This window comes from Gambusia affinis, linkage group LG02 (assembly GCF_019740435.1).
Source record: "Gambusia affinis linkage group LG02, SWU_Gaff_1.0, whole genome shotgun sequence".
In the NCBI taxonomy this organism is placed as follows: domain Eukaryota; kingdom Metazoa; phylum Chordata; class Actinopteri; order Cyprinodontiformes; family Poeciliidae; genus Gambusia; species Gambusia affinis.
The window spans coordinates 33364733-33385347 of record NC_057869.1 but is presented as its reverse complement, the minus strand read 5'-3'; the positions used below and the strand labels follow the sequence as shown (position 1 = coordinate 33385347).

At 38.7% G+C, this 20615-nt stretch overlaps 3 protein-coding genes across 5 annotated transcripts; all 3 read left to right on the top strand.

Annotated features, from left to right (window-relative positions):
• Window positions 1–381: 381 nt before the first annotated feature.
• LOC122820702 (trypsin-like) lies at window positions 382–7152 on the top strand. Of its 3 annotated transcripts, none has more exons than XM_044098281.1 (6): window positions 382–454; window positions 5735–5927; window positions 6002–6178; window positions 6431–6492; window positions 6594–6718; window positions 6808–7152. In XM_044098281.1, exons 1-6 carry the CDS (start codon window positions 418–420, stop codon window positions 6952–6954), a joined length of 741 nt encoding a protein of 246 aa, XP_043954216.1. In that variant the 5' UTR covers window positions 382–417; the 3' UTR covers window positions 6955–7152. The 3 variants fall into 3 exon arrangements, with proteins under 3 accessions (XP_043954216.1, XP_043954222.1, XP_043954209.1); XM_044098287.1 differs by lacking the exons at window positions 5735–5927; window positions 6002–6178; window positions 6431–6492; window positions 6594–6718; window positions 6808–7152 and adding exons at window positions 675–867; window positions 949–1125; window positions 1446–1507; window positions 1606–1730; window positions 1824–2204 and having other exon boundaries at window positions 396–454; XM_044098274.1 differs by lacking the exon at window positions 382–454 and adding an exon at window positions 5486–5522.
• A 3926-nt stretch (window positions 7153–11078) lies between these two features.
• On the top strand, window positions 11079–12843 carry LOC122820692 (trypsin-like). Its single transcript, XM_044098265.1, has 6 exons — window positions 11079–11130; window positions 11351–11543; window positions 11626–11802; window positions 12124–12185; window positions 12287–12411; window positions 12499–12843. The coding sequence occupies exons 1-6, from the start codon at window positions 11094–11096 to the stop codon at window positions 12643–12645; spliced, it is 741 nt and encodes a 246-aa protein (XP_043954200.1). The 5' UTR covers window positions 11079–11093; the 3' UTR covers window positions 12646–12843.
• Window positions 12844–17411: 4568 nt separating this feature from the next.
• Window positions 17412–19249, top strand: LOC122820684 (cationic trypsin-like). Its single transcript, XM_044098257.1, has 6 exons — window positions 17412–17519; window positions 17741–17933; window positions 18016–18201; window positions 18515–18576; window positions 18678–18805; window positions 18900–19249. Exons 1-6 carry the CDS (start codon window positions 17483–17485, stop codon window positions 19041–19043), a joined length of 750 nt encoding a protein of 249 aa, XP_043954192.1. The 5' UTR covers window positions 17412–17482; the 3' UTR covers window positions 19044–19249.
• Window positions 19250–20615: the final 1366 nt, after the last annotated feature.

The window sequence follows — 20615 nt, the reverse complement described above, 5'->3', positions numbered from 1 at the left end:
GCAAGGAGGCTAGTGTCTACAGACCTTGCTAAGGTTTGTAATTTTGCATTCATAACAAAAACATTAGTTTTGCCTTATTTGAGATAAGGCAAAACTAACTTACAAGTTACTGCTGCAAAATATAGGAGCTGCTTGTTATAAGTCAATTCCTTAACACTGATGAAAAAGTTATTGTTTCATTATTTGATTATTTAAGTTATAACAGGAAAAATGTTTCATTATTAGTGAAATAATCTGTCAATGGAACAAGAACTTTTTAAAAAATTGTTTAGAATGAAGAGATGTTAAAGTTTCTCTGCAGATGACAGCACAGATCAGTTTCTGTCCTGTGATTGGTGGCTTTTTTCCAGCAGGAAGTTGTGAAGAGTTTAAAAACTGCTGCAGGACTGCAGACATTCACAGGATGCTGGACCAGCAATGGCTCTGCTGAAGGTTCTGCTGCTGCTGGGGCTGGGTGAGTCGGAAACACTGGAGACACTGGAGATGCTTCCACTGGTTCCAGAGAGGCTCCTGCTCTCTGTGACTCTCAAACTTCCCTCTGATTCTGTTTCAGACTGAAACTTCTTTGCATATAAACTGTGATGCTTTTTAATCTTTAACTGTTTATCTTTTTCTGTTCCAGCAGCCATGTTTGCACCTGATTTCTTAGTAAAGTTCTCCTTTTTGTTCTTCAGGTATTTCAGTGAACTCAGGTGTTTCTCTGCAGAAGAGAATCATTGGAGGTCAAAACTGTCATGTAAATGAGCGTCTTTATCATGTTCGGCTGGAGAGCCACAATGGTACTCATATGACCCGCTGTGGAGGATCTCTGATCCGCCCTGAGTGGATCCTGACTTCATCTCACTGCTATAACTCAGAGCCAGGATGGTAGGAAAGAGACATGAAGACATTTTATCTGCAGTTGATCAGGTTTTCTGTCTGTTCATTATAATCTAATCTTTTCTGCAGGACTAACACAGCATTCCTAAAAGTTCATCCACGGACTGTTATACAGTACCATCAGGTAATCCGAGACCCCCCTGTGATTTCCTACCCGGGCCATGATATCATTTTGCTGAAGCTTCAGACACCAGCAAGAGATGTCCCAATTGTTCGGCTACCAGACTGCAGGCGTCGTCTTCATATGTAAGTATTTCTCTGATAAAAATCATGATTTCAGGTTTTCTGTCTCCATTCCTCCAGTCCTGCTGCTTCTGCTTCAGCACACCTGAGTCAGGTAATCAGGCAACCAGCAGAACCAGAACCTGTTTAGCTCAGGTGTGTTGGACCAGAGAAACATGTAAAGGATGCAGAACACCGTCATTGAGGACTGGATGTGGACACTCCTGTGTCAGTGGATGAAGTCCTTCATGGATTCATTCTCTGTTCTTTTATTGTTCTTCATAACAATATATTTTCTTCATTGTTATCTTGTATTTTTACATTTTATTCTTATTGTATTTTAGAGGTGATATTGTTCAGCTGGCAGGAGAGGGAGCAACAACAACCGGCCCCAATAATCAGCGATGTGAGAGAAATATTGAAATGAGAATCAAATCTTTGTTTCTGTTTCTACAGAGAAGGTCGAGTGAAGAACATGTTAATGATTCTCATGTTTCTCTACAGTACCCATTATTGCTCTTCCAGCACAACTTCAGTGTGTCGACATTATAGTTGCTAAGGTTTCCGTCCTCATGCCGGCATACGGGCGTGTATTCTATGCTTCAGCACCGAACAAGGATATATGTTATGTAAGTTTGTTTCTTGAATATTTCTCTGCAGTGATTAGAAAACTTTTCTGTTTTAAAACATAAATGAATATATTGATATGAATTTTCCTACAGGAAGATGTTGGTGGAGCAGCGGTGCACAATGGCATGATTTATGGTGTAATTTCTTTTGGTGGACCAGATGCATGTCAGAGACCAGTTGCAATCATGGATGTGTGTGAATACAAGGACTGGATTAGAAGAAGAGCTGGGTTTCTGTAAAACAGAAACTATCATGAAATAAAATTCTCATCAAATTTACACATATAAATTTATATCTTCATTTGTTTGATCCACATTTTTATAGAATTAGAATAAAGCAATAGTTTTGTTTTTTCTCACCTGATCTTGACCTCCCTAATGGAGCTTTCTCTGCACGTCAGAAATGAAAAATAAATCAATAAATGCATGAAAAAGAAACATTTCCTGGCTCATTGTCTTTACATTTGTTAGAGAATTTTCGGTATTATCATTTTGTTATTACTTTAGTTCAAATTCAGTCTGTTTAAAGTGTTCTTTTGCTTGTCTGTTTATCTTCTGACCTGGAGGACAGGAAAGTCTGTTTATCTTCTGACCTGGAGGTCAGGAATGTCTGTTTATCTTCTGACCTGGAGGTCAGGAATGTCTGTTGTTCTTTACTGGTTGTTTAGGTTACATGTTTTATGACCTCTGTTGTTTTTACTAACTGCCCCCTTGGCTGTTTTTCTTTGACAATAAAACAGGGGTTTGCGTGAAAGGAGATCAGAACTCTCTGTGAACGGCTTGGAGAAGCTGCCATCGGAGACTTCTCCTTTTGCAAAAGCTTTGTCATAAAATTCATATATACGTTGTCTGTGGTTCTTTATTTAGGTTCAAGGAAAAGTACCTATCAACATTCATCGTTCAATTTGTTTAGTTGATTTTTTCCCTGAACTGAGTCCAAAATCATTACATGAGTTTTAAATCACATGAAGAGGAAAACCAGAAGTAATTTATTTATTCAGTTTTTCTCTTTATTTTACATCAGAAATGAAGATGAAGCATCTAAACTCTGCAGCTCTGGAGTTACTATTCCTGATTTAGTTCTAGAAAACTTTAAACTCCAACAAAACTAAAGAGCTGTGCACAAAATTAATGAAACAGAAGTCACATAATACGATTAACAAATAATAAAATCCTAATAATGTAAAAATAACAATAAAAACATCACATATTTAATGAAGATACAAAGACATAAAAAGTTAAATAATTAAATATAATTTAAAAGTCAAAATCTGGAATGAAAGAAGTTTTAAGTAAATATTTAAAAACAGTTAAAACTAATTAATGATAGCTTCTAGTTGCCACAAATTTCATAGAAAAATTTTAGAAAATGTTCCTCTTTTGCAGGTAGTGTCATTGTTAATATATAATTTTTAAATTTGAGGCTTTTTAAAGGTTTACATGAAGCTATAAAAAAGAATTAACATTAAAACAAAACATTGCTTGCAAAATAAAGTAGGAAATGCAAAAATATACTTTTTTCCTTCACTGATGAAATTAAAATCTATAAATTACATGTTTATTATGTAAAACTTCTTATCAGGATTGTTTCCCTGCAATGGAGAAGACATGTCAGCGTTTTGGTTGTTTTCTTACATTGTGAAAGAGGAAGGGAAGAATAAAATATTATGTTATTGGCCATAACAGCACTGTTAACATAGAATATCAATGTCGGTCCAAAGTTTCATGTTGGTGCCTTCCTACTTGTGAACGCTTCACAAGAACAGAATAGAGGATTAAACAGCTGCTGGGGAATCATTTATTAAAAACTGTGGAGAAATTAAGAGTCCCTCAGTGTTATCAAGCTGATTTGGAAATAAGGTTTGTTGTTTCAATAGAAAATGATGACCTACTTAACCACCTTAAGGAGTGATTTCAAATTAAGGTGTAGGAAAATAAGTCTGTGTATTAAGTTCTGATGTTAATCCAGCATCTTACCATTGCTGCTCTGCAAAAACACAAAATCTTACCAAGTATTTTGTCACAATTTGTCATGAGTTGACGGTGAGGCAACTCGTCTCACCCAGCAGACCCAGGGTGAGATGAATAAGATGGTTTAACGATGAAAGTAAATCCAGAAAATCCAAAAACACAAAGTCCAGACAGCACAAAGAGCGGATGCAAAAGCTCTCAAGCGTGACAACAGGTACTGGACAAATCATGACAGTAGGACCCGACCACAAGTGTCTACGGTGAAGCACACGAGTTAAGATATTTTTTCTTTGTTTTTTCAACATGGACCCAGCACGTTGGGATAATTTATTATTTGACGTCAGGGACTTTGTGGAAATTGTGTCGGAGCCATACTTTCCTCAGAGATGCATCGGGGCAGCCATCAGGCTACTCCTGGTGCTGGAGGGATGGGATGACCAACTCCGGTCCCTGGGTTGGACAGGCTAAAGCAGGAGGCAGAATGGGAACGCCAGGCAGGTTTAGCCATCTTGGCCAGCGACCCTCTGCCTACAGAGCCGGACTTTCGTTGCACCAGCAGCTGCTGTCTCTGCGCTTCCGGGACCAGCAGCCGCTGTCTCTGCGCCTCCGGGACCAGCAGCCGCTGTCTCTGCGCCTCCAGCAGCCAGCAGTTGCTCCAGAGTCCGCTCCTGCCTCCACTCCGGAGCCCGTCCTCATGGTGATGGTGATCCAGGCACCTGGCCGACAGGCGGCACGGCTGCGGGTGTGACCTGCCCCAGTTAGTGGGTTATTGGCTCTTTCGAGCCCCCACCTCTTAGTGCTTCCCCTGAGTCCCCTAGTCCCTCCTCTGAGTTTCCTAGTGTTTTCAGTGATCCCTCGTCTCCCCCTAGAGATATTTCATCACTCCCTTGTGCCCTTCCTGAGTCTTCTTCCCATAGTGTTCCTCGCAAGTTCCCCTGACACCTCACCACCGCCTCCTGTGGCTCGGGCCCTGTGCCGACGTTGCCCGCCGGACCTCCCCCGTGGTTCCTGCTTTTGGCGCCGTGGACGCCCTCTGGATATCCCACGACTGTCAGCCTCCTGTGCCTTCACCCATTAAGGATGGGTTGTTTTTTGTTGTTTTTGGACTGTTGGCTCTTCCTGTGCCTCCGCCCACTCTGTTGGGTTGTTTTTATTGTTTTGGACTCTGGCCTCCCTGTCCAGCGCCCCTCCGCCCACCCTTGTTGTGTTATTGTTCGGACTTGTTTTTTGGGCATTACCCTTTAAGGGGGGGTAATGTCAAGACCCCACAGAAAAGTAAACACTTTTCTGTGTTTACTTTGAGTTTCTGTGTCTCTGTGTTGTCCTCTCACCCCTTGATTGGGCTCCACTCAGCTCACCTTAGGGGAGACACCAAGTGAAGCAAAGCTTGTAGAGCAAGTTCTGCTTTATTTTCTCCTCATCCTGCTCCATTTCTAAGGTGCTTCCTGACTTAAACAGTGTTTATGTGTGACCATCATCAGTTTTAAATGTTCAGGTTAAATCAGCGTGCAGCTGTGTGCATGTGAGCAGATAGAAAAGAGAAAAGACAAACAGTCCGGTTGTCCAAAACAGAGTGTTCCTTATGAATTTCTTGTAACATTTTCTGTCTACACAATCACAAGATTAATAGTTTCTTTTACAAAGGACATTTTAGTTACATCAGTCTTTTTGTTTTTCACAATGTAGCATCAAGGCTTTTTTTCTATTTTATTGTATTGTTTTTATATTTTATTGTTTAAAATCTGCTGCAGGACTGCAGACATTCACAGGGAGCTGGACCAGCAATGGCTCTGCTGAAGGTTTTGCTGCTGCTGGGTCTGGGTGAGTCAGAAACACTGGAGACGCTTCCACTGGTTCCAGAGAGGCTGCTGCTCTTTGTGACTCTCAAACTTCCCTCTGATTCTGTTTCAGATTGAAACTTCTTTGCAAATAAACTGTGACACTTTTTAATCTTTAACTGTTTATCCGTTTTCTCTTCCAGCAGCCATGTTTGCACCTGATTTCTGAGTAAAGTTCTCCTTTTTCTTCCTCAGGTGTTTCAGTGAATTCAGATGTTTCTCTGCAGAAGAGAATCATTGGAGGTCAAAACTGTCAAGACACAGAGCGTCTTTATCATGTTCGGGTGGAGAGCATCAAGGGTAATGAAAGGATCCGCTGTGGAGGATCTCTGATCCGCCCTCAGTGGATCCTGACTGCAGCTCACTGCTGGAAGTCGGAGCCAGGATGGTAGGAAAGAGACATGAAGACAGTTTTACGATGAGGTTTTCTGTAAGTTCATTACAATCTAACCTTTTCTGCAGGACTAGCACAGCAGTGTTAAAAGTTCATCCACGGACTGATATGCTGCAGTATCGGGTTATCCGACCCACTCCTGTGATTTACGACCCGAGCCATGACATCATGTTGTTGAAGCTTCAGACACCAGCAAGAGATGTCCCACTTCTTCGGCTACCAAATTGCAACTATCGTCTTAAAGTGTACGTTTTTCTCTGATCAAAAACATGACTTCAGGTTTTCTGTCTCCACTCCTCCAGTCCTGCTGCTTCTGCTTCAGCACACCTGAGTCAGGTAATCAGGACACCATCATTGAGGACTGGAGGTGGACACTCCTGTGTCAGTGGATGAAGTCCTTCATGGATTTATTTTCACTTCTTTCTTTGTTCTTCATAATAATAATTTTTTTATATTGTTATCTTGTATTTTTACATTTTATTCTTATTGTGTTTTAGGTTTGATACAGTTCAGCTGGCCGGAGAGGGAGCAACAACAACCGGCCCCAATAATCAGCAATGTGAGAGAAATATTGAAGTTATGAGAATAAAATCTTTGTTTCTGTCTCTACAAAGAAGGTCGAGTGAAGAACATGTTAATGATTCTCTTGTTTCTCTGCAGTAACCGCTGCTCCTATTCCATCACATCTTCAGTGTGTCGACATGAAAGTTGTTGGTGTTTCCCTCTTCAAGCACAGTCATGGGCATGTATTCCATGTTGAAGCACCGAACAAGAAAATGTGCAACGTAAGATTGTTTGTTGAATATCTCTCTGCAGCGATTGGAAGATTTTTCTGTTTTATAACATAAATACATTGATATAAATTTTTCGACAGGGTGACAGTGGTGGAGCGGTGGTGTACAACAACATGATTTATGGTGTGATTTCTTTTGGTGGGCAAGATGCATGTCAGAGTCCAGCCACAATCTTGGATGTGTGTGTATACATGAAGTGGATTCATAGAAGAACTGGTCTTAAATAAGACATGAACTATCATGAAATAAAATTCTCATCAGATTTTCTCTCACATATAATTTTATAATAATCAGTTTGATCCACATGTTTGTAGGTTTAGAATAAATCAATAGTTTGTTTTTTTCTCACCAGATCTTGACCTTCTTAATGGAGCTTTTTCTGTCTCAAAAATGAAAAATAAATCAATTAATGCATGAAAAAGAAACATTTCCTGGCTGATCGTCTTTATATTCATGGTTTAGTTTGTTCAGTGTATTTTTTCCCTGAACTGAGTCTAAAAACTTTACATGAGATTTAAATCACATGAAGAGGAACACCAGAAGTAAATTATTTATTCAGTTTTTGTCTTTATTTTACATCAGAAATGAACATGAAGCATCTAAACTCTGCAGCTCTGGAGTTACTATTCCTGATGTAGTTCTAGAGAACTTTAAACTCCAACAAAACTAAAGAGCTGTGCACAAAAATAATGTAACAGATGACGTGACATCTGCATGTCCACAAGGAAGGACGGATTGATGGGGAGCACAGATAGTCAGAACAACAATCAAGACGATTCTTTGCATTTACAAAGTAAACTTCCTAATTAAATCTGAAATGTACCATTTATGCTTAATTTTTTTCCTTTGCTGAATGAATTAAATAAAATTTAATAACATTGTCATTCTCAAAAGATGACTGCTACAGTTTTAGATTTGTAATCTAAAACTGTCCCAATAATTTCTTTGGGCTCCTGAATGTCTGCAGGCCCCTACCAGCAGCTACAAAATTTTCTTTTTATTGATTTCTCAGTTTTATAATTCTGGATCTCAGAGGTGTTAACATAGAAAAATGACAGAGTTAACCACTCTGAGCTTTCTTGATCTTTAAAGCAGTCTGCAGCCAAGTTGTTACAGAGGTTAAACAGTCAGATATTATTTGGGTTTATTTAATAAAATAGCAGCATCCATCCATCCATCCATCTTCTTCCGCTTATCCGGGGTCAGGTTGCGGGGGTAGCAGCTTCAGAAGGGCGGCCCAGACTTCCCTCTCCCCAGCAACTTGTTCCAGCTCCGAAGGAATCCCAAGGCGTGAACAAGATCCCGAGATACTTGAACTCCTCCTCTTGGAGTGGGGGTTCACCCCACCCTGACCCGGAGAAGGCACTCTAACCATTTCCAGCAAATAGCAGCAAATTTACTGATTTCATAACTTCATAACCAGTGACCTTCTCTCCTCTGGTTTGCTGAACAACTACAGTCTCAGATCAATTAAGCCCTCCAGGACTGTCAGGAGCAGAAAGAGCAACACCCCCACCATGGATTGTTCTCCCTGCTGCCCTCTGGAAAGAGGTTCCGCAGCACCGGTGCAGGTCCACTAGGTTCAGAAACAGCTTTTTCCCACTTGCCATCAGACTGCTGAACTCTTAACTGGACTGCACTCGAAAACTGGTCTCCACTTCATGTACATAGCTAAATAACTTCTATTTTACTGTCATTCCTGAACTTTATATTTAATATTTATATTTAATATTGTATTTATTTATTCTGGAGTAACCTTGTTGGAACCTCAAAACATTGCCCTGAGCCGTATGCAATGAAATTTCGTTCTGTATACACCCCTGTGCATACAAAATGACAATAAAAGTCAGTCTAAGTCTAAGTCTAAGTTATTAAACCTATCAGGAAAACATAAACTACATTTGTTTTTTATTATCCCCACATAATGAAAATGATATAGTACGATCTGATTAAATATTAGATTCTTGACTAATATGGGTTGTTGCTATGTTGTTGTACGATGTTTTAAGATCTTGTTCAATGTGCCCCTTTTTAACTTTGAGCCCCAGCCCCTCCAAAGGTCTGTGCACGGCCCTGTGTCAGCGTGCAGCCGTGTGCATGTGAACAGATAAAACAGAGAAAAGACAAACAGTCCTTTTGTCCATAACAGAGTGTTCCTTATGAATTTCTTGTAACATTTCTTGTCTATAAAATCACAAAATTCATAGTTTCTTTTATGAAGAACATTTAGTTCCATTAACCTTTTTGTTTTTCACAATGTTGCATCAGGGCTCTTTTTCTATTTTTGTATTTATGTTTGTCCTTAACTTAAGCTTTGTTAGCACATTAATCCCACTTTATACCAAACTAACATTTAGCCAAATAAAACAGATGTTTTTTTGTTTTTTTCGATAAGCAGATGAATATGTAATCATGTCTCTAATTAGTTAAATAACAGACTGTTACTTGCAAGTTCATCTTGTTGTTCCAGGCCACTGCTCCTCAGGGATGACCTCTCTCTCCCTTACTTTTCACACTACCAATTGAGCCATTGGCCTCAGCTATTTGCCTGCATCCATGGATCCCCGGGATCACTGTGGGCCCCACAGAACACAAAATCTGTCTATTTGCGGACTATGCCATTTTATTTCTAACACATCTGAAACAGTCAATTCTGGTGGTGATGGAAGTGATCCAGGAATTTGGAGAGTCGCAGGTTACAAAGTAAATAATACAAAATCTTCTATTCTGGTATGAAATGTAGGTGAAAGGACTAATTACATCAGTGAGGTTATGCAAAGTATAGTAGTGGAACATTTTGAATATCTGAGTGTCCAGATTTTCCTGTAATTAGATTTGACGAGTTGTCAAATCTAATTACGAACACCTACTGAAAAACAATAGCTGCCTCAACATCCCTGCCAATATCCCTATTGGGAAGAGTTAATGTCCTAAAAATGAGTATACAACCAAAACTATCATACCTCTTTCAAAGTATTCCCCTGCCAACTCCTCCTGAATTATTCATTTGGCTAAAAAAATTATTTTGGCCTTTATGTGGAACAACGGAAAGACTAGGCTATGCCTCTCCTTGCTTTATAAACTACTTCCCTGAGTACAAAGACGGCCTTCTATCTCCTGAAGAACATTTCCAGGATTAAAGGACTAGTGTCTCAGCCAGATCTAGAGAAACTCATCCATGTGCTTATCTTCAGTCGTATTGATTATTGCAACAGCCTCTTCACAGGTCTGTCCAACAAATCAATCAAACAGCTGCAGCTGATCCAGAATGCTGCTGCACGTGTTCTCACTAAAACCAGGAAGATAGAGCACATAACACCAGTTTTAAAGTCCCTCCACTGGCTCCCTGTAGCTCAAAGAATAGACTTTAAAATACTGTTGTTAGTTTATAAATCACTGAATGGTTTAGCACCACAATACATTAAAGATTTGCTGCTGTTGTATCAACCTTCCAGAACTCTCAGGTCTTCTGGTTCTGGTTCTGCTCTGCACCCCCAGAACCAGAACCAAATGAGGAGAAGCAGCATTTAGCATCTATGCACCACAAATCTGGAACAAGCATCCAGAAAACTGTAAAACAGCTGAAACACTGACTTCATTTAAATCTCAACTAAAAACCCACTTGCTTAGAGTTGAATTTGAAACGTAATAAATTGCAAATTTATTGATGGAACTTGACTCAGTGTCGTGTTTTGATTGTTGATTCTATGTTGCATTGTATTTTTGTGTTTGATTTGATGTAAAGCACTTTGAAATGCCTTGCTGCTGAAATGTGCTATACAAAAAAAGTTTGATTGATTGATTGATTGATTGATTTATGTACAATTTGAAATAGGGGGGTTAAAATTCCCCGACTTTAAATTTTACTGTTGGGCCACACAATTAAGGACTATCATGTTTAATTTTGTAGACAAAGAAAATCCTCACTGGGTAGAAATGGAGTCCCATAACTTAAGTTTAGCTCTTCCATTATTCATATACTCTGACGCAACAAAGAAGTAACAGAAATATACTACAAATCCTATTCTGAAAAACATGATTAGAATCTGGCAGGATGTTTGAAAATACCTCAAGGGCGTGATGCGGTGGCGTAGGGATAGCAAGACCCATGGTTGGAGGCCTTGAGTCCTTAATAAGTTAAGTTATAAGACGGGAAAATGTTTGGTCATTAGTGAAATAATCTGTCAATGGAATAAGAAGTTTTTCAAGTTTCTTTAGAACAATGAGATTTTAAAGTTTCTCTGCAGATGACAGCGCAGATTGGTGTCTGTTCTGGGATTGGTGGCATTATTTCCAGTAGGAAGTTGTGAACAGAGTTTAAAAGCTGCTGCAGGACTGCAGACATTCACAGGGAGCTGGACCAGCAATGGCTCTGCTGAAGGTTCTGCTGCTGCTGGGGCTGGGTGAGTCAGAAACACTGGAGACACTGGAGACACTTCCACTGGTTCCAGAGAGGCTGCTGCTCTCTGTGACTCTCAAACTTCCCTCTAATTATGTTTCAGACTGAAACTTATTTGCATATAAACTGTGTATTTTTTGATCTTTAACTGTTTATCCTTTTTCTGTTCCAGCAGCCATGTTTGCACCTGATTTCTTAGTAAAGTTCTCCTTTTTCTTCCTCAGGTGTTTCAGTCAATTCAGATGTTTCTCTGAAGAAGAGAATCATTGGAGGTCAAAACTGTCAAGACACGGAGCGTCTTTATCATGTTCGGGTGGAGAGCATCAAGGGTAATGAAAGGATCCGCTGTGGAGGATCTCTGATCCAACCTCAGTGGATCCTGACTGCAGCTCACTGCTGGAAGTCGGAGCCAGGATGGTAGGAAAGAAACATGAAGACAGTTTTATCTGCAGATTATCAGGTTTTCTATTTGTTCATTATAATTTAACCTTTTCTGCAGGACTAACACAGCAGTGTTAAAAGTTCATCCACGGACTGTTATGGTGCAGTATCGGGTTATCCGACCCACTCCGGTGATTTACGACCCGAGCCATGACATCATGTTGTTGAAGATTCAGACACCAGCAAGAGATGTCCCAATTGTTCAGTTGCCAGATTGCAGTTATCGTCTTAAAATGTAAGTCTTTCTCTGATCAAAAACATGACTTCAGGTTTTCTGTCTCCACTCCTCCCGTCCTGCTGCTTCTGCTTCAGCACACCTGAGTCAGGTAATCAGGCCACCAGCAGAACCAGAACCTGTTTAGCTCAGGTGTGTTGGACCAGAGACACATGTAAAGGACACAGGACACCGTCACTGAGGACTGGAGGTGGACACTCCTGTGTCAGTGGATGAAGTCCTTCATGGATTTATTTTCTCTTCTTTCTTTGTTCTTCATAATAATAATTTGTTTTATATTGTTATCTTTTAATTTTACATTTTATTCTTGTTGTGTTTTAGATTTGATACAGTTCAGCTGGCCGGAGAGGGAGCAACAACAACTGGCCCCAATAATCAGCAATGTGAGAGAAATATTGAAGTCATGAGAATCAAATCTTTGTTTCTGTCTCTACAAAGAAGGTCGAGTGAAGAACATGTTAATGATTCTCTTGTTTCTCTGCAGTAACCGCTGCTCCTATTCCCGCACATCTTCAGTGTGTCGACATGAAAGTTGTTGGTGTTTCCCTCTTCAAGCACAGTCATGGGCATGTATTCCATGTTGGAGCACCGAACAAGAAAATGTGCAACGTAAGATTGTTTGTTTAATATCTCTGCAGCGATTGGAAGATTTTTCTGTTTTATAACATAAATACATTGATATAAATTTTTCTACAGGGTGACACTGGTGGAGCGGTGGTGTACAACAACATGATTTATGGTGTGATTTCTTTTGGTGGGCAAGATGCATGTCAGAGTCCAGCCACAATCTTGGATGTGTGTTCATACAACAGCTGGATTCATTTGAGAACTGGTCTTCAATAAAACATGAACTATCATGAAATAAAATTCTCATCAGATTTTCTCTCACATATAATTTTATAATAATCAGTTTGATCCACATGTTTGCAGGTTTAGAATAAATCAATAGTTTTTTTTTTTCACCTGATCTTGACCTTCTTAATGGAGCTTTTTCTGTCTCAGAAATGAAAAATAAATCAATAAATGCATGAAAAAGAAACATTTCCTGGCTGATCGTCTTTATATTCATGGTTTAGTTTGTTCAGTTGATATTTTCCCTGAACTCAGTCTAAAAACTTTATATGAGTTTTTAGTCACATGTAGAGGAACACCAGAAGTAATTTATTTATTCAGTTTTTTTCTTAATTTACATAAGAAATGAACATGAAGTATCTAAACTCTGCAGCTCTGGAGTTACTATTCTTGATTTAGTTCTAGAGAACTTTAAACTCCAACAAGAATAAAGAGCTGTGCACAAAAATAATGAAACAGAAGTCACACAATGCAATTAACAAATGAAAAAATCCCAATAATTTAAGATAATTATCACATTATTAATGAAGATATAATAAAATAAAAAGTTAAATAATGAAAAACATTTTAAAACTCAAAATATGGAATGATAGAGGTTTTAAGAAAATATTTGAAAACATGTAAAACTTATTAATAATAGCTTCTGGTTGCCACAATTTTCACATAAAAATTATAGAAATTTTCCCTCTCTTGCTGTTAAAGTGTCATTGTTAATTTTATTTTCTAAATTTATAACTTTCTATTGTGTTACATAAAGCTATAAAAAAAGAATTATCTTAAAAACATTAACAAACATTAAAATCTAAACTACATGGTTCTCACACAAAACTTTTCAGAAATTACCATTTGATTTTCAAAAATTTATACATGACAGAAGTTCTTTGTAAATTTTATAGCACACCTGGAAAAATAGTTTTTATTTTAAATTAAACACAGACATCTGATCCCTGTAAACCTTTATTTTCTCGTACATTTAATAAGCTTTCTGGCAATCATAGCGCGCCATTCAAAATGTGTCCATCAAACAGCACACGTCACTGCACCTGAAATGACAGTGTAAAGCTTATTAATATGCTTTTTACTAATATATACACATACACACACACACGTTTTTGTGCCTATCTTTGGACTTACCACTGACTTCCACTCATTTCTAAAGCCTAAACCTTACCTTTACCCTTTCCTTTATCCTAACCCTATCCCTAACCAAATCTCAATTCACAAGTCCTAAACTTGACCCATGACCAAAGAGTAGCGTTTTCTCTTGTGGGCACCAGGCTTCAGTTCCCACAAAGTGGTATGTGTCAGGAAAATGGTCCCCACAAGGTATTACAAACAAACGCACACAAACAGAAAGAGAAGACAACTCTATATAAACAGTTTCAATCACTCGTAATATCAACATGGTCTTTTTAGCTTGGGTAAATAAAAAATGTATTTTTGAACCAAAATATTTAAAAAGGGCAAAATAGCCCCTTATAAATATGTTAATGTGTGTAATTTTATACTTCTATCATGTTTGGAAACAATGTATTTTGTTCACTTGATTGACGCCGAGCAATGGGGCTTTCTGGTTTACAGTAACAAACTAAAGTGTTTGTAACCATCTGTCATGCAAAATTAAAACATAAAGTAACAGAGCAGCTTGAAAAAAGCCAATTTTAAATAATTGAAATACGTAATCTTACGTAATCTTGGGCAACATAAAACGGACAGAATTTCCACAGGTGGGATGTTTCTATGATGACGTCACAACAAGTGACGTGACATCTGCATGTCCACAAGGAAGGACGGATTGATGGGGAGCACAGATAGTCAGAACAACAATCAAGACGATTCTTTGCATTTACAAAGTAAACTTCCTAATTAGATCTGAAATGTACTATTTATTCTTAATTTTTTTTCCTCTGCTGAATGAATTAAATAGAATTTAATAACATTGTCATTCTCGAAAGATGACTGCTACAGTTTTAGATATATAATCTAAAACTGTCCCAATAATTTCTTTGGGCTCCTGAATGTCTGCAGGCCCCTACCAGCAGCTACAAAATTTTCTTTTTCTTGATTTCTCAGTTTTATCATACTAGATCTCAGAGGTGTTAACATAGAAAAATGACATAGAGTTAACCACTCTGAGCTTTTTTGATCTTTAAAGCAGTCTGCAGCCAAGTTGTTACAGAGGTTAAACAGTCAGATATTATTTGGGTTTATTTAATAAAATTCCATCCATCCATCCATCCATCCATCCATCCATCCATCCATCCATCTATCCATCTTCTTCCGCTTATCCAGGGTCGGATTGGGGGGGTAGCAGCTTCAGAAGGGAGGTCCAGACTTCCCTCTCCACAGCCACCTGTTCCAGCTCCTCCGGGGGAACCTCAAGGCGTTCCCAGGCCAGCCGAGAGACATAGTCCCTCCCGCGGGTCCTGGGTCTTCCCCGGGGCCTCCTCCCGGTGGGACGTGCCCGGAACACCTCACCAGGGAGGCGTCCAGGAGGCATCCAGACCAGATGCCCGAGCCACCTCAACTGGCCCCTCTCGACGTGAAGGAGCAGTAGCTCTACTCTGAGTCCCTCCTGGATGACTGAGCTTCTCACCCTATCTCTAAGGGAGAGCACAGACACCCTACAGAGAAAACCCATTTTGGCCACTTGTATCCGTTATCTCGTTCTTTCGGTCATGACTCAAAACTCATGACCATAGATGAGGGTGGGAACGTAGATCGACCGGTAAATCGAGAGCTTCGCTTTTTGGCTCAGCTCTCTCTTCACCGCAACGGACCGTTACAGCTACCACTTGACGGCAGACGCTGCGCCAATCCGCCTGTCAATCTCTCGCTCCCTTCTTCCCTTCTTCGTGAACAAGATCCCGAGATACTTGAACTCCTCCTCTTGGAGTGGGGGGTCACCCCCCCTGACCTGGAGAAGGCACTCTAACCATTTCTGGCAAATAGCAGCAAATTTACTGATTTCATAACTTCATAACCAGTGACCTTCTCTCCTCTGGTCTGTTTAACAACTACAGTCTCAGATAATCTCAGCCCTCCAGGACTGTCAGCAGCAGAAACAGCAACATTAAACCTATCAGGAAAACATAAACTACATTTGCTTTTTATTGTCTTCACATGATGACAATGATATAGTATGATCTGATAAAATATTAAATTCTTGACTAATATGGGTTGTTGCTATGTTGTTGTACGATGTTTTAAGATCTTGTTCAAAGTGCCCCTTTTAACTTTGAGCCCCCGCACCTCCAAAGGTCTCTGCACGGCCCTGTGTCAGCGTGCAGCCGTGTGCATGTGAGCAGATAAAACAAAGAAAAGACAAACAGTCCTGTTGTCCATAACAGAGTGTTCCTTATGAATTTCTTGTAACATTTCTTGTCTATAAAATCACAAAATTCATAGTTTCTTCTATGAAGAACATTTAGTTCCATTAAACTTTTTGTTTTTCACAATGTTGCATCAGGGCTCTTTTTCTATTTTTGTATTTATGTTTGTCCTTAACTTAAGCTTTGTTAGCACATTAATCCCACTTTATACCAAACTCATATTTAACCAAATAAAACAGATGTTTTTTTGGTTTTTTTCGATAAGCAGATGAATATGTAATCATGTCTCTAATTAGTTAAATAACAGACTGTTACTTGCAAGTTCATCTTGTTGTTCCAGGCCACTGCTCCTCAGGGATGACCTCTCTCTCTCTTACTTTTCACACTACCAATTGAGCCATTGGCATCAGCTATTTGCCTGCATCCATGGATCCCCGGGATCACTGTGGGCCCCACAGAACACAAAATCTCTCTATTCACGGACTATGCCATTTTATTTCTAACAGATCTGAAACAGTCAATTCTGGTGGTGATGGAAGTGATCCAGGAATTTGGAGAGTCGCAGGTTACAAAGCAAATAATACAAAATCTTCTATTCTGGTATGAAATGTAGGTGAAAGGACTAATTACATCAGTGAGCTTATGCAATGTGTAGTAGTGGAACATTTTGAATATCTGAGTGTCCAGATTTTCCTGTAATTAGATTTGACGAATTGTCAAATCTAATTACGAACACCTACTGAAAAACAATAGCTGCCTCAACATCCCTGCCAATATCCCTATTGGGAAGAGTTAATGTCCTAAAAATGAGTATACAACCAAAACTATCATACCTCTTTCAAAGTATTCCCCTGCCAACTCCTCCTGAATTATTTATTTGGCTAAAAAAAAATATTTTGGGCTTTATTTGGAACAACGGAAAGTCTAGGCTATGCTTCTTTTTGCTTTATTAACAATTTGAAAATTGGGGTTAAATTGCCCCACTTTTAAATGTTACTGTTGGGCCACACAATTAAGGACTATCCTGTTTTATTTTGTAGACAAAGAAAATCCTCACTGGGTAGAAATGGAGTCCCATAACTTAAGTTTAGCTCTTCCATTATTCATATACTCTGAAGCACCAAAGAAGTAACAGAAATATACTACAAATCCTATTCTGAAAAACATGATTAGAATCTGGCAGGATGTTTGAAAATACCTCAAGGGCGTGATGCGGTGGCGTAGGGATAGAAAGATCCATGTTTGGAGGCCTTGAGTCCTTAATAATTTAAGTTATAAGACGGGAAAATGTTTGGTCATTGGTGAAATAATCTGTCAATGAAACAAGAAGTTTTTCAAGTTTCTTTAAAACAATGAGATGTTAAATTTTCTCTGCAGATAACAGTGCAGATCAGTTTCTGTCCTGTGATTGGTGGCTTTCTTTCCAACAGGAAGTTGTGAACAGAGTTTAAAAGCTGCTGCAGGACTGCAGACATTCAGAGGAAGCTGGACCAGCAATGGCTCTGCTGAAGGTTCTGCTGCTGCTGGGGCTGGGTGAGTCAGAGACACTGGAGACACTGGAGACACTTCCACTGGTTCCAGAGAGGCTGCTGCTCTATGTGACTCTCAAACTTCCCTCTTATTCTTTTTTAGATTGAAATTTCTTTGCATATAAACTGTGATGGTTTTTAATATTTAACTGTTTATCCTTTTTCTGTTCCTGCAGCCATGTTTGCACCTGATTTCTGAGTAAAGTTCTCCTTTTTCTTCGTCAGGTGTTTCAGTGAACTCAGGTGTTTCTCTGCAGAAGAGAATCATTGGAGGTCAAAACTGTCAAGATACGGAGCGTCTTTATCATGTTCGACTGGAGAGCAGCAATGGTACTCATTCGCACCTCTGTGGAGGATCTCTGATCCGCCCTCAGTGGATCCTGACTGCAGCTCACTGCTGGCATTCTGGGCCAGGATGGTAGGAAAGAGACACAGAGACAGTTTTATCTGCAGTTGATCAGGTTTTATGTCTGTTCATTATAATCTAATATTTTCTGCAGGACTAACGAAGCAGTGATAAAAGTTCATCCACGGTCTGCGGGTCAGCAGAGACAGGTGATCCGACAAGCTCCTGTGATTTATACTCTCAACAACCAGCAGCATGACATCATGTTGCTGATGCTTCAGACACCAGTAAGAGATGTCTCAGTTGTTCAGCTAGGAGATCGCAGGCGTCGTATTAAAGTGTAAGTCTTTCTCTGATCAAAATCATAACTTCAGGTTTTCTGCCTCCACTCCTCCAGTCCTGCTGCTTCTGTTTCAGCACACCTGAGTCAGGTAATCAGGCCACCAGCAGAACCAGAACCTGTTTAGCTCAGGTGTGTTGGACCAGAGACACATGTGAAGGATGCAGGACATCATCACTGAGGACTGGAGGTGGACACTCCTGTGTCAGTAGATGAAGTCCTTCATGGATTTATTTCCTGTTCTTTTATTATTCTTCATAACAATATATTTTCTTCATTGTTATCTTGTATTTTTACATTTTATGTTTTTTAGAGGCGATATTGTTCAGCTGGCAGGAGAGGGACCAACGACAACCGGCCCCAATAATCAGCGATGTGAGAGAAATATTGAAGTTATGAGAATAAAATCTTTGTTTCTGTCTCTACAGAGAAGGTCGAGTGAAGAACATGTTTATGATTCTCATGTTTTTCTACAGTACCCCCCAGTGGAAATTTTCCACCTCATCTTCAGTGTGTCGACATGAAAGTTGTTCAGGTTTCCGTCAACCTGCCGACACGTGGGTATATGTACCATGCTTCAGCACAGAACAAGGATGTCTGCTATGTAAGTTTGTTTCTTGAATATTTCTCTGCAGCGATTAGAAAACATTTCTGTTTTAAAATAATAAATAAATACATTGATATAAATTTTTCTACAGGGTGACACTGGTGGAGCAGTGGTGTTCAACAACAAGATTTATGGTCTGATTTCTTTTGGTGGACAACATGCATGTCAGAGTCCAGTTGCAATCTTGGATGTGAGTGTATACAAGGAATGGATTAATAGAATGACTAGGATGTAATAAAACATAAACTCTCATGAAACATAACTCCTATCAAATTTCCTCTCACAAACTTTATAATTGTATCTTCATTAGTTTGATTCACTTGTTTGTAGAATTAGAATAAACCAATAGTTTTTTTTTCTCACCTGATCTTGACCTCCCTAATGGAGCTTTCTCTGCTGTAGAAATGGAAAATAAATCAATAAATGGATTAAAAAGAAACATTTCCTGGCTAATTGTCTTTACATTTGTGGTTCATTTTGTTCAGTTGATATTTTACTAAAAGCATGATGTAAGTTTTAAATCACATGAAGAGGAAACCAGAAGTAATTTATTTATTCTTTTTTGACTTTATTTTACATCAGAACTGAACATGCAGCATCTAAACTGTGCAGCTTTGGAGTTACTATTCCTGATTTACTTCTAGAAAACTTTAAACTCCAACAAGACCAAAGAGCTGTGCACAAAAATAATGAAACAGAAGTCACATGATACAATTAACAAAAAATACAGTTCTAATAATTTAAGATAATCTTCACATTTTTAATAAAGATTCAAATAAATAAAAAGTTAAATAATTAAAAAAATTTTAAGAGTCAAAATCTGGAAAGAAAGACGTTTTAAGAAAATATTAAAAACAGGTAAAACTAATTAATGATACTGGTTACCACAAATATAACAGAAAATTGATTGAAAACGTTCCCCTTTTGCAGTTAAAGTGTTATTGGTAATTAAAATTTTTAGATTTAGAACTTTTTTATTGTGTTACATAGAGCTATAAAAAAGAATGATCTTAAAAACATTAACAAAATTTGCCTGCAAAATAAAGTAAGAAGTGTAAAAGTTGGCAGGTCTGGCTTATTAAAGATAGATAACCAGGGATCTGCCAGAAAACTGTAATTACACACATATTCATGACATTCTTTTTCTAACTTCAACATCAGGCTTATGTTTATATCCACAAACATATGTATATGTTGTATATGTTGACAAAAAATATTCTTGTCCATAGATATTTAAAGGGCACAGATCTCCTCCTCACCATGGACCCGGTGTCTTAACAACATGGAGGAAGAGAGACTGAGAATCCTCATTGCTCATTACTACTAAATTATTTTATTTAGCTAAATATTATTGTTGAGGGGCACAAACAGACCTCCTAACATATAGATTTAAAAAAATTGAGAAAGGGATCTAGGGGCATCGAGGATAAAAGCAGCAGGGGTTCAAGCCACATACAGACCCCCATCTGCATGTGCCTGCTTCTGTACGGAAATGTTCTTCTGCAGCAGGATGATGACATGTAAAAGAATAGTGTTTTTGCATTGTGCACTTTTGCATAATTTCCATACGTAAACAGTAACATGGCATTTGTCTATATTTGTAAATCTGATTATGTTTAAGTCAGTTCCTCACCAGCTATGAACCTCACTGCTGTTAAGTATGAAGAATGAAATGAACGACAAAATCACTACTCTAGAACAAGTTTGTATCATTTAATAACAGCATAATATTACTGGTTCCAGAAATAGGTTAAAATTATTAATACTATTATTTGGATGTGATTATTGATCATATTTGATGATACAA

Bases quoted from the DNA above. Each gene is read 5' to 3' on its own strand.
- LOC122820702 (XM_044098281.1), top strand. From the start codon at position 418: ATGGCTCTGCTGAAGGTTCTGCTGCTGCTGGGGCTGG. The intron at 5,928-6,001 runs GTAGGAAAGAGA...CCTTTTCTGCAG, and splicing joins TGGAAGTCGGAGCCAGGATG to GACTAGCACAGCAGTGTTAA. The intron at 6,719-6,807 runs GTAAGATTGTTT...ATTTTTCGACAG, and splicing joins CGAACAAGAAAATGTGCAAC to GGTGACAGTGGTGGAGCGGT.
- LOC122820692 (XM_044098265.1), top strand. From the start codon at position 11,094: ATGGCTCTGCTGAAGGTTCTGCTGCTGCTGGGGCTGG. The intron at 11,131-11,350 runs GTGAGTCAGAAA...TTTCTTCCTCAG, and splicing joins TCTGCTGCTGCTGGGGCTGG to GTGTTTCAGTCAATTCAGAT. The intron at 11,803-12,123 runs GTAAGTCTTTCT...GTTGTGTTTTAG, and splicing joins TGCAGTTATCGTCTTAAAAT to ATTTGATACAGTTCAGCTGG.
- LOC122820684 (XM_044098257.1), top strand. From the start codon at position 17,483: ATGGCTCTGCTGAAGGTTCTGCTGCTGCTGGGGCTGG. The intron at 17,520-17,740 runs GTGAGTCAGAGA...TTTCTTCGTCAG, and splicing joins TCTGCTGCTGCTGGGGCTGG to GTGTTTCAGTGAACTCAGGT. The intron at 18,202-18,514 runs GTAAGTCTTTCT...TATGTTTTTTAG, and splicing joins CGCAGGCGTCGTATTAAAGT to AGGCGATATTGTTCAGCTGG.